General features: G+C 38.7%; 1 protein-coding gene across 2 annotated transcripts in view; it reads right to left on the bottom strand.

Annotated features, from left to right (window-relative positions):
- Tbc1d12 (TBC1 domain family member 12) overlaps positions 1 to 14,880 on the bottom strand; it is a 73,178-nt gene that overhangs the window by 24,806 nt on the left and 33,492 nt on the right. For both annotated transcript variants that reach the window (XM_021196397.2, XM_029544751.1), the window contains exons 3-4: positions 13,882 to 13,997; positions 1,005 to 1,087 (exon numbers count right to left, since the gene is read on the bottom strand). In XM_021196397.2, coding sequence (XP_021052056.1) covers positions 1,005 to 1,087; positions 13,882 to 13,997 — 199 coding nt within the window. The remainder of the gene's footprint in view (positions 1 to 1,004; positions 1,088 to 13,881; positions 13,998 to 14,880) is intronic.

The raw sequence follows: 14,880 nt of genomic DNA, 5'->3' as shown, positions 1-14,880 counted from the left end.
CCAGCCCCTTGTTTGTTTTTTTCAAAACCTGTGTAGCACTGGCTATCCTAGAACTTACTCTGTAGACCATGCTGGTCTTGAACTCAAGAAGTATTTGCAATTCTATGCATTAAAATAAACTCAGCCAGTGTTCAAATAATTAGGAATTTTAGAAGCTGTAACTGGGCTTTTATATTCCTCATGTTTACTGTAACATTAAAGACACAACGTTACTTAGAAAATAGTAGCATAAAGCAGAACTGTATGCTACTATAACATACTCCATTCGCTTAAGTCAAAGAAAAAAATCAGTTAATAAATTTCATCTTAAAATATATACAAAATAAATATTTCAAAAATATATTAGAAATACATATTTATAAAAATAAGTATTTATCCTAAACTAATGACAGTCAACACATATTCTGTATAGTGTTAAAGTAAACGTATATGTATTTGGCGGGAGTACAGGAGGAAAAGAGAATGAATAAAACTATGATTTGTGCTGATGAGAGTATTTATAAACCTAACTCAGTGACAGCATTAGATAAAGTTAGATAGACTTTACTAATTATAAAAGCAAAATTTATCTTCAAACTATATTTTGACAGTAAATTAGAAAACTCTAAGTAACACCAGAAGAGTGACTGCCATTACATGAAAATTATTAAATGTAAAAGACCTAAAGTCTAAACACTCTAAAAATGAAGTACTAGGAATAAAGCTCACGAATAACATCTTTATAATCCTCTTTAATAGACAGGAAAAGAAAAGAAAAATCATGTCTGGGCACGGTGGCTCACGCCTACCATCCCAGAACTACAGAGCTGAGTCCTGAGATTTATGATGAGCTCAAGGCCAGAATAGCTTTGTACTGAGACTCTGTCTCAAAAAATTAAAAACAAACAACAAACCCTAAAATAAACCTAAATTATAAAAAAATGCTAGAGAAAAATAAGAATTATTTTAATAAAATGAAATAGTTACAATCTACAAATTAACATTCCACTGTAATTCAAATGTACCTCGTTTTTTAGCTTCGGCCACCATCTCGTCATACTCCTGCCGGTGACGCAGCGCTTCTTCCACAGATTTCGCAGGAAGATTCCTGTTGTAGAAAAAACAATTAAAAATTTTAAAAACTCTTAAATTTGCAAACTTTTTAGAACCAGTTACAAAATATGTTGCAAAACTAAATTTACTTTCAGAGAAAATGTGAATGAGCAGACATGGTGGCTCAGACCTTTAATCCCAGCACTCAGGCTGAGGTCGGCCCAGTCTCTCCTCTCTAGCAACAAAGAACAGGTAAATGAAAGCTTAAAAGCAACTCTGCATTTCCAAACAAACTCGGAATTCAGACTCCTTATATTTAGTGTGTGTGTGTATAGTTATGTTTATATATTTAAGCATATATCGGATGTAAGTATGTATGCCTGAGTTTGAGTTTATGTATTTTTTTTAAAGATTTTATGTGTGTGTATGTGTATGTGTGTGTGTGTGTGTGTGTGTGTATGTGTGTGTTTGAATATGAGTACACTGTAGCTGTCTTTAGACACACCAGAAGAGAGCATCAGATCCCATTATAGATGGATGTGAGCCACCATGTGATTTCTGGGAATTGAACTCAGGATCTCTGGAAGAGCTGTCAGTGCTTTTAACTGCTGAGCCATCTCTCCAGCCCGAGAGTTTAGTATTGACGTCCAGTGTGTGCAGGTGCTTGCAGAGCCAGAAGGCGCTGGATCTCCTGAGGATGGAGTTAAGAATGGAGATAAGCTGCCTATGTGGGTGCTAGGAAGTGAGCCTAGGTCCTCTGAAAGAACAGTATTTGCTCACTGATCTCTCAGCCCCATATTTATTTTTAAAAGGTTTGTAGTTTGTGTGTGTGTGTGTGTGTGTGTGTGTGTGTGTGTGTGTGTGTGTGTGTGTGTGTAGGGTCCGGGAAGAGGCCTGCATATGGAGATCTAAGGGCAACTTGCAGGAGCTGCTTCTTGACTTCTACTATATGGTCTCAGAGACAGAATTCAGGTTCTCTAACTTAATGGTTTCATCCACTGAGCCTAAACTCTTTGACATACAATTAAAAACTTATACAGACTGTAGTGAATCATACTCATTTATATTCCTAGCACTTGGGAAGCTCAAGCAGGGTTGTTGTGAAGCTGGGGCTAGCCTGTGCTACACAGTAAGCTCCTGACCAGCCTGGATTATATCAAGATTCCCTGTCTCTAAAAGAAAAATTAAAAATTATTTTTCAAATAATAACATGGGAGCCAGACACAGTGATGCATGTCCTAAATGCCAGCACTAGGGAGGTAGAAGCAGGCCAATAGATCTCTGTGAATAGTCTACACAGTGAGTTCCAGGACACCCAGAGCTATGCACTGAAGGAAGCAAAACAAAATAAGACAAAACATAAACAAACAAATACAAGAGAGACTGGAGAAAAGGCTCAGCAGTTTGGAACAGTGGCTGCTCTTACAGAAGACTGGGACTCAGTTTCCAGCGCCCATGCAGTCTATAATTACAGTTCCTGGGGATCCAATGCTGCCTTCTAGCTTTCATGGGTACCTGCACACACTTAGCGACCATGTAAACATTCACACAAATAAATCTTTCTCTTAAGTCTTAAAAAAAAAAAAGAGTAGAATGGTTTGATTTTTGACAAATATATAATCCACACAAACAACATACCAAGCAAGATATATACACATTTTCCTCAGAACTTTTATATATCCAATATTGAATCCACATCTCATCTTACAAAATCCCACCTTTGATTTCAATTACTACATACTAGTTCATGGTCATTGCAATTTCTTTTTTGTTTTGTTTTATTTTTTCATGACAGGGTTTTTCTGTACAGCCCTGGCTGTCCTGGAACTCACTCTGTAGACCAGGCTGGCCTCGCACTCACAGAGATTCACCCAGATAACCATTACATCTTCTCATGTCAAGCTCCGTTTTGCACGGGTCTGCCTCACACTCTCAATCCTCTTGGCTCAACCTCCTGAACAGTAGGATTGGAGGCATGTGTCACCATGCTTGACTTTATATCTAATTCTTCTTTTGTTCAGTCTAGTTTTAAACTGTGTGATGTATATAAAGTTTTCTTTTTAACTTGTGAAAAGTATTCCATCCATTTATCCATATTGATGAACATTTGAGTGGTTGTTTCCAATATGGAGCTTTTATGAATAAAGTTAGCGTAAAGAACTAATGTCAATTCTTTCAAGCATCTATTTTCACTTCCCTTAAGTAAATACTGAGAAGTACAATTTTTTAGGTCCATGATAAATACAGATGTACTTTTGTAACAAACTATCAAACTGGTTTCCTCTTATTAGAATCTAAAAATAACATTCTCCCTAAAAGTTTCGACAGTTAATCCCATATATATATAGATAGATAGATAGAGAGAGTGAGAGAGAGAGAGAGAGAGAGAGAGAGAGAGAGGAGTGTGTGTATTTTGCTTTATCCAGTCAATGGCTTTACAGGGTTTGTAATTAGATATATAAAAATTAAAAAAGAAATAAATTTGTAGGGTCAGCAAGAAGGCTCAGTGAGTAAAATGCTCACCACTTCAGCCAGGCAACTTGAGTCCAATCCCCAGAACACACAACAGAAGGAGAGAACTGAGTCCTGAAAATTGACCTGTGAGCTCCACACATATACCTGCACAAGAGCATATGCATGTGCACATACAACAATAGTAAATAAGGTGTGTGACTATAAATATTCAAATTCCATGCTCCAGCTCCTGTTCACTTTTCAAGTTAACCAGATAATTGAGCCGGGCGTGGTGACGCATGCCTTTAATCCCAGCACTCGGGAGGCAGAGGCAGGCAGATTTCTGAGTTCGAGGCCAGCCTGGTCTACAGAGTGAGTTCCAGTACAGCCAGGGCTATACAGAGAAACCCTATCTCGAAAAACAAAACAAAACAAAACAAAACAAACAAACAAAAAAAGTTAACCAGATTATTCCAGTATGTTATAGCAAGGAGGAATTAAGTCTAAGAATTCTGTTTAGGTCATAAAGGAAAAGTTTACCCTATTGTCTTATACAACTAGAAGATACACTAACTAGCAGTTCTCAGGCAATGCATAACCAGTAGTAAAGGACATTGATCTTTACAAGGAAACTTCTGGTGTTATTGTCTGGAGTTTCCAGGTCTCAGCAGCAAAGGGAATGCATAAAATGATGCCACCAATCCTCCAGTCTTTCTGAGTTGAGTAGACAAGAGTTGGGGGATCTAAGATAACTAGAACAAATAGAAGGCTCCTACAGAGATTTCCATCACAAATCTGGGGTGAGTAATTAAATCATGGCCAAGGAAAGAACCAGCAGAAAAGAACATCCAGCGCATTTTCAAAGTACCAAGTTCTTAGACAGGTATGACCTCAGTATGAAAAACAACTAGCCCTAGACTGAAAGCTACACTGGAGTTGCTCTAACAAACAGAAGATGAAAAAACGCAAGCCAAAGCTAGAAAATTGGCTTCGTGGTTAAGACACTTCCTGCTCAAGTTCAGGTCCTAGCATCCATGTCCGTGACTCCGGCCCCTGGGAATAGGATACCTTCTTGAGTCTCGGGGCACCTGCCCTCATACCAATACAGACACACATGTATACAAACAATTAAAAATTAAAGACTTCTTGTAACAAAAAGTGGATCAAGCCAATTCTAAATAATTGATATCAGACTAAAAAAAAAACATTAAAAGAATACAAAAGGTCTACTATACAATTATGCAAAGTACAGTGTCTGTTACATTACACAAGTTAAAAGAGAAGCAAAGCACAGAACTTAAGAAGAAAAGCCTATTCACAAAAATGCCACTGGTAACAAAATTGTATAACAAAATGATGATAAATAGCTTTTTTTGTTTGCTTGTTTGTTTTTGTCTTCTTGGGCTTTAGGGTTTTTTGTTTTGTTTTGTTTTTTGCTTTGCTTTGTTTTGTTTTGTTTTACTTTGCTCTGTTTTAAAGATGGGGTCTCTACTATGTAGCTCTTGCTGGCCTCAAACACTCAGAGATCCACTTGCCTCTGCCTCCCAACTACTGGGATTAAAGGTGTGTGCCATTACACCTGGCTTAAAATGCTTTTATAAATATAACATACAGACACACACACACACACACACACAAAATCACACACATGCTAAGAAACTCAAGAACCAAAGGAAACTTCCTTTTTTCCTTTCTATTGCAGAGAGAACCTAGAGCCTCATTAATAGCAGATGCTGACCTCTGAGACCCGCCTCTAGCACCCAAGTAAGACATTCATAGATGAAAAATATAATTTCTAACTTTAGAAACACCTCAAGTAAAATTTCCAGATTACATATTGAAGAAAAATGTCAGAAACATTAAATTAAAACTATAATAAAACCCACGAGAGGTAGAGCTATGGCTCAGCACTGAAAAGCACTTGTTGTGGTACACATATATACACAGAGGCAAAATATTCAAATACATAAAAATACATCTGAAAACATTAAAAATAGCTGGGCAGTGATGGTGCACACCTTTAATGCCAGCACTCGGGAGGCAGAGGCGGGTGATCTCTGTGAGCTCAAGGCCAGCCTGGTCTACAAAGCCAGTTCCAAGACAGCCAGGAATCCACAGTGAAACCTTGTCTTAAACAAACAAACAAAAAGTCAGCAAAAAACAACAAAAAGAAAAGAAACAAAGTCTCTAAGTTTAGTAATGAGAAGACTACACATGCAAAGACAAACTCAAAAGGGAGAGAAGCATACAAAACCATACCATAATCTGAGGAAATAGAAATGAAAAATACTAAAATACGCAAAAAGAAAAATAATTACTGCCAACACACCAGTACTGAAAGAAACATTAAAGGATCTTCCAGCAGAAGGAAAATGATAACGCAGAGAAGTTGGCAAGAGAGCATGACAGTCCATGCTGTGACCTGGGAATAGTGACTGGCAAAATATTCTAATACTTTTAACCTGCCACTCACACACAGAAAACTCATGTTTGCAGACAATTTTACATTATATATCTCCATTGCAGTTTTAGTGCTTTAAAAACAAATGTTCAAAATAAGTATTAGATACAGACTTTTAAAAACAGTGTGTAAATAACTGGCTTACTCTCTAAGTCCCAGTGCTGACTTCTTCAGTTAATCAAACACAAAATGCATAATAGGTATTCAGCTGTTAAAATACAAAGTTGAATCAACCACATTGTAAATGTTCTATCAATCTCTGTTGTTATTTTATTTTTGAGACAGGGCCTCAATGGAATTTCTCTATATAGACCAGGCCGGCCTTGAACTGAGAGAGACCAACCATCTCTGTCTGAGTGCCACCATGCTCAGCAAGCTTTGACATTTTGAAGAAGAGGAGAGAGCTTCAATACTGTAACTGCTAGGTATCTCTATGCTGTACAGTAAACAATGTACAAAAAAAGAAACAGTACATACATAGAAAATTAAGGTATTTACTTTTTCTAAAAATTCAATAATTTTTACAACTGTGTGAAGAAATAAAGCGGGTGTGCGGGTGGCTGAAGAGGTGGTTTAGTGGTTAAGAGCACTGGCTCTTCCCGAAGACCAGGGTTCAATTTCCAGTGCCCACATGGCAGCACAATTATATGTAACTCCAGATCCAGGGGATCTGATGCCCTCTTCTTGCTTCTGCAGGAAGCAGGCATTCACATGCTCAAGATACACAGTCAGGTAAAACACACATACACACAAAATAAAGTTTTGAAAAAATAGTATTTACCAGTCTTGAGGGAGGAAAGAGAGATGGACTTAAGATATGATACTTACCTCTTACAGAAATGCAAATTAGAGAACAACTCAAGAAACTATTAATGATACCTAAAAGCATATATTAAATGTACTGCATGGTGTGAACATTTGTTGCTTTCAAATAGGGTACATTAAAACCTGTATTTTGTTGTGTCACTATTTTAGTGTTCTATGGTGTGAAGAGGCACCATGACCAAGGCAACTCTTATTATTTTAAAAATGACATATACTTGGAGCTGGCTTACAGTTTCAGAAGTTAGTCTATTACCATCATGGCAGGGAGCATGGTGATAGACATGGCCCTGAGGCAGAAGCTGGGACCTATATCCTGATACATAAGGCCAGGGCAAGAGAAGCAGGGGAATGGAGAGGAGGAAGAGAGGGGAAGGGATGGAAGGAGAGAGAGAGAGACTGACTGACTGGGCCTGGTGTCATACCCCTGGGATATACTTCTTCCAACAAGGCCACCAATGAGTAGTGATGTGAATGAGAATGGTCCCCACAGGCCCGTGGTTGAATGCCTAGTTATTAGGGAGTGGTGCTACTTGAGAGAGATTTGGAGGGGTTACAGTTTTGAAGTAGGCATGACCTTGTTGGAGGAAGTGTGTCACTGGGAAGGGACATTGGGTTTCAAAAACTACAAGCCAATCCTAGTGTTTCTCCTGCCTGCAGGTCTGAATGTAGAATTCTCAGCGTCAACTCCAGCACCATGTCTGCCTGTATGCTGCCATGCTTCCTGCTGTAATAAAAATGGAGTAAAGCTCTGAAACTATAAGCAAAGCCTCAATTAAATGCTTACTTTCTAAAGAGCTGCCTTGGTGTCTCTGCTTAGCAGTAGAACAGTGACTAAGATACTGAGCCTCTGGGACCACTCTTATTCACACCACCATAGGCACATTTCACTAGCATCTTTCAGAATTTCTATTATTCAGTTTGGTATTGATGTACATGCAGACTCAGCACTAAGGAACTAAGGCAAAAGTATTTCAAACTCTAAGTCAGCTTGAGCCATGTACTGAGACCCTATCTCAAAGAAGCTGTTTTGAAGTTGTTAAAGAAGTTACTAGAAGATAAATGGAAGCAATTCTACCCAGTGATACTTTTTTATAATGTGTTATAAGTATCTGTGATAGCTATTCCTGGTTGTCAACTTGACACTATCTGGAATGAACTACAATCCAGAAATGGAGGGCACACCTGTGTTCTAGATCTTGAGACTGGAAGACACAGGCTTCTAACCAGATCTTGACACAGAAATCTTGAGACATAGTGGCCATGAAAAGTTAAGGCCCAGGCAAGGCCTTTAATCCTAGGAGACAGAGGCAAGCAGAACTCTGAGTTTAAGGCTAACCTGGGAAAGAACAAGTTCCAAATCCAGGTGTGGTAGTACACACCTTTAATGTGCTGGAGGCCCACATAAGGACAATGGAAAAAGGAAGTATTTGTTCTTTCTGCATCTGCTTGCACTCACTTGCCAGCACATCTGTTGGAACCTACTTCAAGATTCCAGCTTAGACAGAGGACCAGGTGAAAGACCCAGCCTCATGGGACTGAGCAACTACTAGATTCTTGGATTTCCCACTCACATTGTTGGGCTAGTTGGACTGCAGACTAAGTCATTACAATAAATTAATTTAGAGAGACATTCCATAATTTCTGTGACTCCAGAGAACCTTGACTAATACAGTATCAGTTTTGGGGAGATTTTTGTTGCTGTTGTTTTGTTGTTTATTTTAGTTTTTTAAAATTGAAAAGAGACACAGCAGCATATTAGTTTATTTGGCTACATGGTCCTTAAAGTTGTCCTGATTCCTTGATTTTTAGTTAGATTAGTAGAGGAAAAGGCTGACCCAAAATAAACAAAAGGATGATTTTTTTTTTTTTTGTATTTGCATGTGTACCGTATTTGAAATCTTCTAAAGGAGATTTCAGGTGATGAGATGATATATCATTGCTCCATCTGCAAAGAAAAGTTTCAACCATAAAAACCTATGCAACATAAAAAGAAACCTATGGGGCTGGTGAGATGGCTCAGTGGGTAAGAGCACCCGACTGCTCTTCCAAAGGTCCGGAGTTCAAATCCCAGCAACCACATGGTGGCTCATAACCATCCGTAACAAGATCTGATTCCCTCTTCTGGAGTGTCTGAAGACAGCTACAGTGTACTTACATATAATAAATAAATCTTTAAAAAAAAAAAAGAAACCTATGTACTCAGTGCCTCCAGATGCATCTAAAATTATGGAAGCAAGAGAGAAAAAGGGGAACCAATCACAGGTTTCCTTCAGAAAAGAAACTCCTCACATTATCCCTTCTGTTTATGCAGGAGGAAGTTTCCACTATCAATTCCATGCTGAAGAGGAATTACTGCTTCATTTTTTGAAAAAGATTTACTTTGATATGTCTGTACATGTATCTCTGTGAGTTTATGTGAACACTGAGTGTGTAGATGCCCACAGAAGCCAGAGGGCACGAGATTCTCTGGAACTAGAGTTACAGGCAGTTGTAGCCGTCTGCTATGGGTGCTGGGAACCACAAGAATAGGTTCTCTGTAAGAACAATGTCTGAGTTTGTGTTCTTCTTGCTGAGATCATCCTGATCAAAAGCACTTTAGAAGGGAAAGGGTTTATTTCCTCTCTAAAATGCTCACCCTGCTTTCTTATGCAACCACACACTCAGAGGTAGCACTGTCCATCAGGGACTGGGCCCTCTTGCAGTAATTACTAACTAAGAAAATACCTCACAGACAGACATGTGCACAAGTCAGTCTGCTAGAGATAGTTCTTTAGTTGTGATTCCCTCTTCTCAGGTCACTGCTCTCATAGACGGTATCTCACAGCTAAGAAATATATACCCATCAGTTGAATTCAAAACTAAGCCAGCACTCAGGAGGCAGAGGCATGTGGGTCTCTGTCAGCTTGAGGCCAGTCCAGTCTACATAGTGAGCTCTAGGCCAGCCTGTGTTAGTAAGACCTGGTTTCAAAATAAAAACATACTAACTTAAACCTGTCTGCATCCACAAACAGAAAAAAAGAAAAATAAACTACAAAATTACTAAGGTCTCTGCTCCAACTTCTCAGTCTCTGGCTGGCTAGCTGGTATCTGACCTAAATCCATCAGAAGTCGCTCTTTGGGAGAAAAGTTAGGCGTTCTAGTTGGTACTCAGGCTGCACCCAGGGATTCCCATCTGATTTTATCCTTTATAACACTAAACTTTCATTTACCTCAGTTCTCTACACCTATTTTCAACTTATTGATGTAGAAATAAGCAAGGAGTGATTGAGCATTCCCACATTCCAGCACCGTTTCAAGATACAATTGGTTTAAATGACACTAATAAAAGCCACATCAATCAGTTCCCTTCTAAAATGGCCTCATTCAAATTTAAGGACAAGTCATTATAGCAACTCAGAGATGACCGGAACAGAGATCACATTTAATCTCTAGGTTACAGATGACCATATACATGGGGGTGAAAAAGTTCCAATACTTATTCTAATAAATTATTAATTTTAGATCAATAAAAATAAGACAAGTCCTTTTTCAGGAGCTTAAATAATTTCAGTAGGCTGAGATCATACACAAATACAATGTATAGACTATTATTTTAAGTAAATTCAATTCATATTACTTCAAGAAGTTTATGCAGGCTGTTATGGGGATTTAAAAAGTAGATATAGGGGCTGGAGAGATGGCTCAGAGGTTAAGAGCACTGGACTGGTTCCCAGCAGCCTCACAGAGGCTCATAACTGTAACTCCATTTCCAGGCGATTCAATCCCTTCTTCTGACCTCAGCAGGCACCAGACACATATGCAGGCAAAACACTCATACACATAAAGTAAAATAATAAAGTAAATAAGGGGAGTTTTTTTTTTTTAAAAAAGAAGTAGATATCACTGGATGAGTGAAGATGTCAACAAAGACTCCATATAAAGATATATCCTCTGGTACAACAACTCTGGAAATCAGTCTGGCAGTTCCTCACAAAATTGGACATAGTATTACCTGAGGACCCAGCAATACCACTCCTGGGCATATACCCAGAAGATGCTCCAACATATAACAAGGACACATGCTCCACTATGTTCATTGCAACCTTATTTTTAATAGCCAGAAGCTGGAAAGAACCCAGATGTCCTTCAACAGAGAATGGATATAGAAAATGTGGTACATTTACACGATGGAGTACTATTCAATTGAATTCATGAAATTCTTAGGCAAATGGACGGAACTAGAAAATATCATCCTGAGTGAGGTAACCCAATCACAAAAGAACACACATGGTATGCACTCACTGATAAGTGGATAAAAAGCTCCAAATACCCAAGATACAATTCACACATGAAGCTCAAGAAGAAGGAAGATCAAAGTGTGGGTATTTCCATCCTTCTTAGAAAGTGGAACAAAATACTCACAGGAGCAAATATGGAGACAAAGTACAGAGCAGAGACAGAAGGAAAGGCCATCCAGAGACTGTCCCACCTCGGGATTCATCCCCAGATACAGTCACCAAACTCTGATACTATTGTGAATGCTAAGAAATGCTTGCTGAAAGGAGCCTGATATAGCTGTCTCCTGAGAGGCCCCTGCTAGAGCCTGACAAATACAGAGTCAGATGCTTACAACCAACCAATGCACTAAGTGTGAGGACCCCAGTGGAGGAGTTAGAGAAAGGACTGAGCTTCAGCTCTCAAGTGAAGAGAGCAAATCCCTACGAAGAGGCCTCATGTGCTTTGCATCCTCCGATAGGATCTGTCCTTATGCTTATCACAGATCTTTCTCTAGGTCCTAGACCTGACCTCTGTTTATCAGCCAATAGAATTCATTCTTGTTGTAAAGGCCACAAGTTCTGTGTTTAAATGTATAAGGAATATAAACCAGAGGGTTCGTCTCTGGAGGTCTTGGCCTAGTGCCCACAAAAATGGCACTGGCCTGAGTTTTCATTCTTCTCTCTTCTTCTACAGTCTGCTTTTCTGGCCAGTGGCAATTCCCTCAGGAACCCTTTAATACATTTGAAGGGGTGAAAGACCTCCACCCAGACAAATAGATCAGTCCAATCAACTATGGAGATCAATGAGTAATAATATGTCACATACAGGTCATTCTTTGACCCAAATCTATCCAATTAGAAAGTTGTTTGAAGGGCTGGTAAGATGGCTTAGTGGTTAAGAGCACTGAGCACTGACCAGGGGTCCTTGAGTTCAATTCCCAGCAACCACATGGTGGCTCACAGCTATCTGTAATGGGATTTAATGCCCTCTTCTGGTGTGTCTGAAGAGAGCATAGTGTACTCATATGCATAAAATAAATAAATAATTCTTTTAAAAAAATAATGAAGAGAATTGTTTGAGGGTTCTCTTCCAGCTGCCTGTGGATCCAGATATAGAACTCTCAGCTCCCCCAGCACCATATCTGCCTGCATGCTGCCGTGCTTCCTGCCATGATGATAACAGATTAAACCTCTTACAACCCCAATTAAAAGGTTTTCTTTATAGGGGTTACCATGGTTATGGTGTTTTTTCACAGCAATAAAACCTTAACTAAGGAAAAAAGTTGTATGAGGGGCACAAATTTTTAGTCCTAAATGTTCTTGTAAGTCCAGCCCTTCTTCTTCGAAGCATCTATAAAACATTCTACTTTTACTCAACTTCAGATTCTCTATTTATGTTCAACAAGGTAACAGATGCAGACCAGCAAAATGAAAGAAAAACAAAATTATCAACAACAAAAACATACCCAGGAAACTCAGAGAGAGGAAAAGAGATTAAGAAACAAATCGTATTGCTCTAGTAAGTGTGTATTTTTTTTCTGGAAAAAAATAAACATTATTCTGAATTATAGCAACACTGTGGACACTACAAAACAAAAACAAAAACAAAAAATAGGCAGAGATGGGAAGAATTTAAGATGATTTTCTGCCATTAAAAAATAGATTCGCCGGGTGGGGTGGTGCATGCCTTTAATCCCAGCACTCGGGAGGCAGAGGCAGGTGGATTTCTGAGTTCGAGGCCAGCCTGGTCTACAAAGTGAGTTCCAGGACAGCCAAGGCTACATAGAGAAACCCTGTCTCGAAAAACAAAACAAAACAAAACAAACAAAAAAAAAGATTCTTCCTAAGGATTGAACCCAGGGCCTTGCACATTCTAACTAAGAATTTTATCTCTAAACCCAACCTCTAATTTTTAAAAATTATATTATTATTTTGTGCATGGGTGTTTTAAGTGCATGTGTGCCTATGCACATGCCTGGTGCCCACAGAGGCCAGAAGAAGGCCTGGAACTGGTTACAGATGGTTCTGAGCTCCCATGTGGGTACGGAGTCAACCTGGGTCCTCTCAAATAGCAGCCAGTGCTCTTAACCACTAAGCCATCTCTCTAGCTGGTTGAAATTCAGTGGTTATATGATATAAAAGGCAAAGACATATATATCTTAAATATATATTAAACATCAAAACCAAAATAATTCTCCTAAACAATACTTGCCATAAAATAAAGAACACTGTGTTGAAATAGAAACAAAAAACACGCTGGTTTTAGTGGTAACGGTTCAGTTCTAAGATAAAAATTCATGTATGTGTGTGTGTCTATGTATCTGTGTATGTATGCATGTATGTATCTTCCAGTCTGACCACAAACGTGTTTTCAGTTGACGCTCCTACCTCAGCCTCCTGGGTAAAAGGGACTACAGGTATACATCATCATTCCTGGAAAGAATAAAGATTTTATTTTATAATGGCTGGCTGTGGTGGTACATAACTTTAACTCCAGCACTCAGGAGGCACAAGGAGGCAGATTTCTATGATTTTGAGACCAACATGGCCTACAAATTGAGTTCCAGGACAACCAGAGCTATATATTGAGACTGTACAGATAAAGTCTGAACATCAATATGTTTTTCCTTGTTTGTTTTAGGATACATGGCAAAGCACACCTATCATCCCACCACTGGGTGGAAGAGCAAGATGTTACTGGGTTTGATGCCAGGCTGGGTTAAACGAGGTTCTATCTCAAACAAAACTAATAAATCTCATTCTGTATTTAAGCTCTAGTTTAAGTGAAATAGTAAAAACAATTAAATCTAGGTTTAAGTAAAATTATGCACCTAAAGGTCACTAAATACTTACGATGGTCGGTCCTCAAGAATCAGAGCAGTGGTAGAAAGTGGCTCAAACTCAAAATTCTTACGTCTTGAAGACTGAGGCGGTACTTTACAGGTCCTCCCTGTTCGAGCTTCATACTCCTAGGGCAAATAAGGATACAATTTAGGTAGAGATTTTCCTAATTTTTATTATGTATTATTAAACCTGTGTTATTAAGGGCATTATTATGGAACTTAAATATGAAGAAAACAAATAAAATCCTTTTTATTTCTTAGGAGAGCTTAAATTATGAATTAATATTATATAAAAAGTACCTAAATGTGTCAGGAGAAAGGAGGACAGAAATACTCTATCGATGATCTGGGAACAGTCTTAGGGCCCCTTGTCGCACTGCCCTCAGTAGTATCATCTACCTATGCTCTGAATAATCTATAAGCAGATAAGCTCACTTTTTATACCTCAGTTAAGTGGTGGAAATGATGAGACAGGATACAGGGAACCAAGTGTAGTGCTTCAAAAGGGCTCTCTAAAGAGGACAGTGAGAGTCTAATATAATGCAGGTTTCAGAGTTCAGGCTTGTGTGAATCTAATCACTACAGATATAAACACTTCAAGAGAAGAAAGTCTGGCCTTATAAGTATACTTCTTTAATCTAATTTTAAACAATTTATCAATACATGATATACAAAAGTATAGTATAAAACATTATACTTTACTAAATTAAAAATCTTTTTAATAATGTTCCTTTAATTCATTAAATCTGATACCCTATTAAGATACACAATGTAGCCAAGCAGTGGTGGCTCATGCCTTTTTAATCCCAGCACTTGGGAGGCAAAGGCAGGCAGATTTCTGAGTTCAAGGCCAGCCTGGTCTACAGAGTGAGTTCCAGGACAGCCAGGGCTAACCCGGAGAGACCCTGTCTCAAAAAACACCAAAAAGAGAGAGAAAGAGAGAGAGAGAGAGAGAGAGAGAGAGAGAGAGAGAGAGAGAGGAGAGGAGAGGAGAGGAGAGGAGAGGAGA

The sequence above is a fragment of the Mus pahari genome, chromosome 1 (assembly GCF_900095145.1).
Source record: "Mus pahari chromosome 1, PAHARI_EIJ_v1.1, whole genome shotgun sequence".
Taxonomy (NCBI): Eukaryota; Metazoa; Chordata; class Mammalia; order Rodentia; family Muridae; genus Mus; species Mus pahari.
This window is presented reverse-complemented; position numbering and strand designations above follow the sequence as displayed.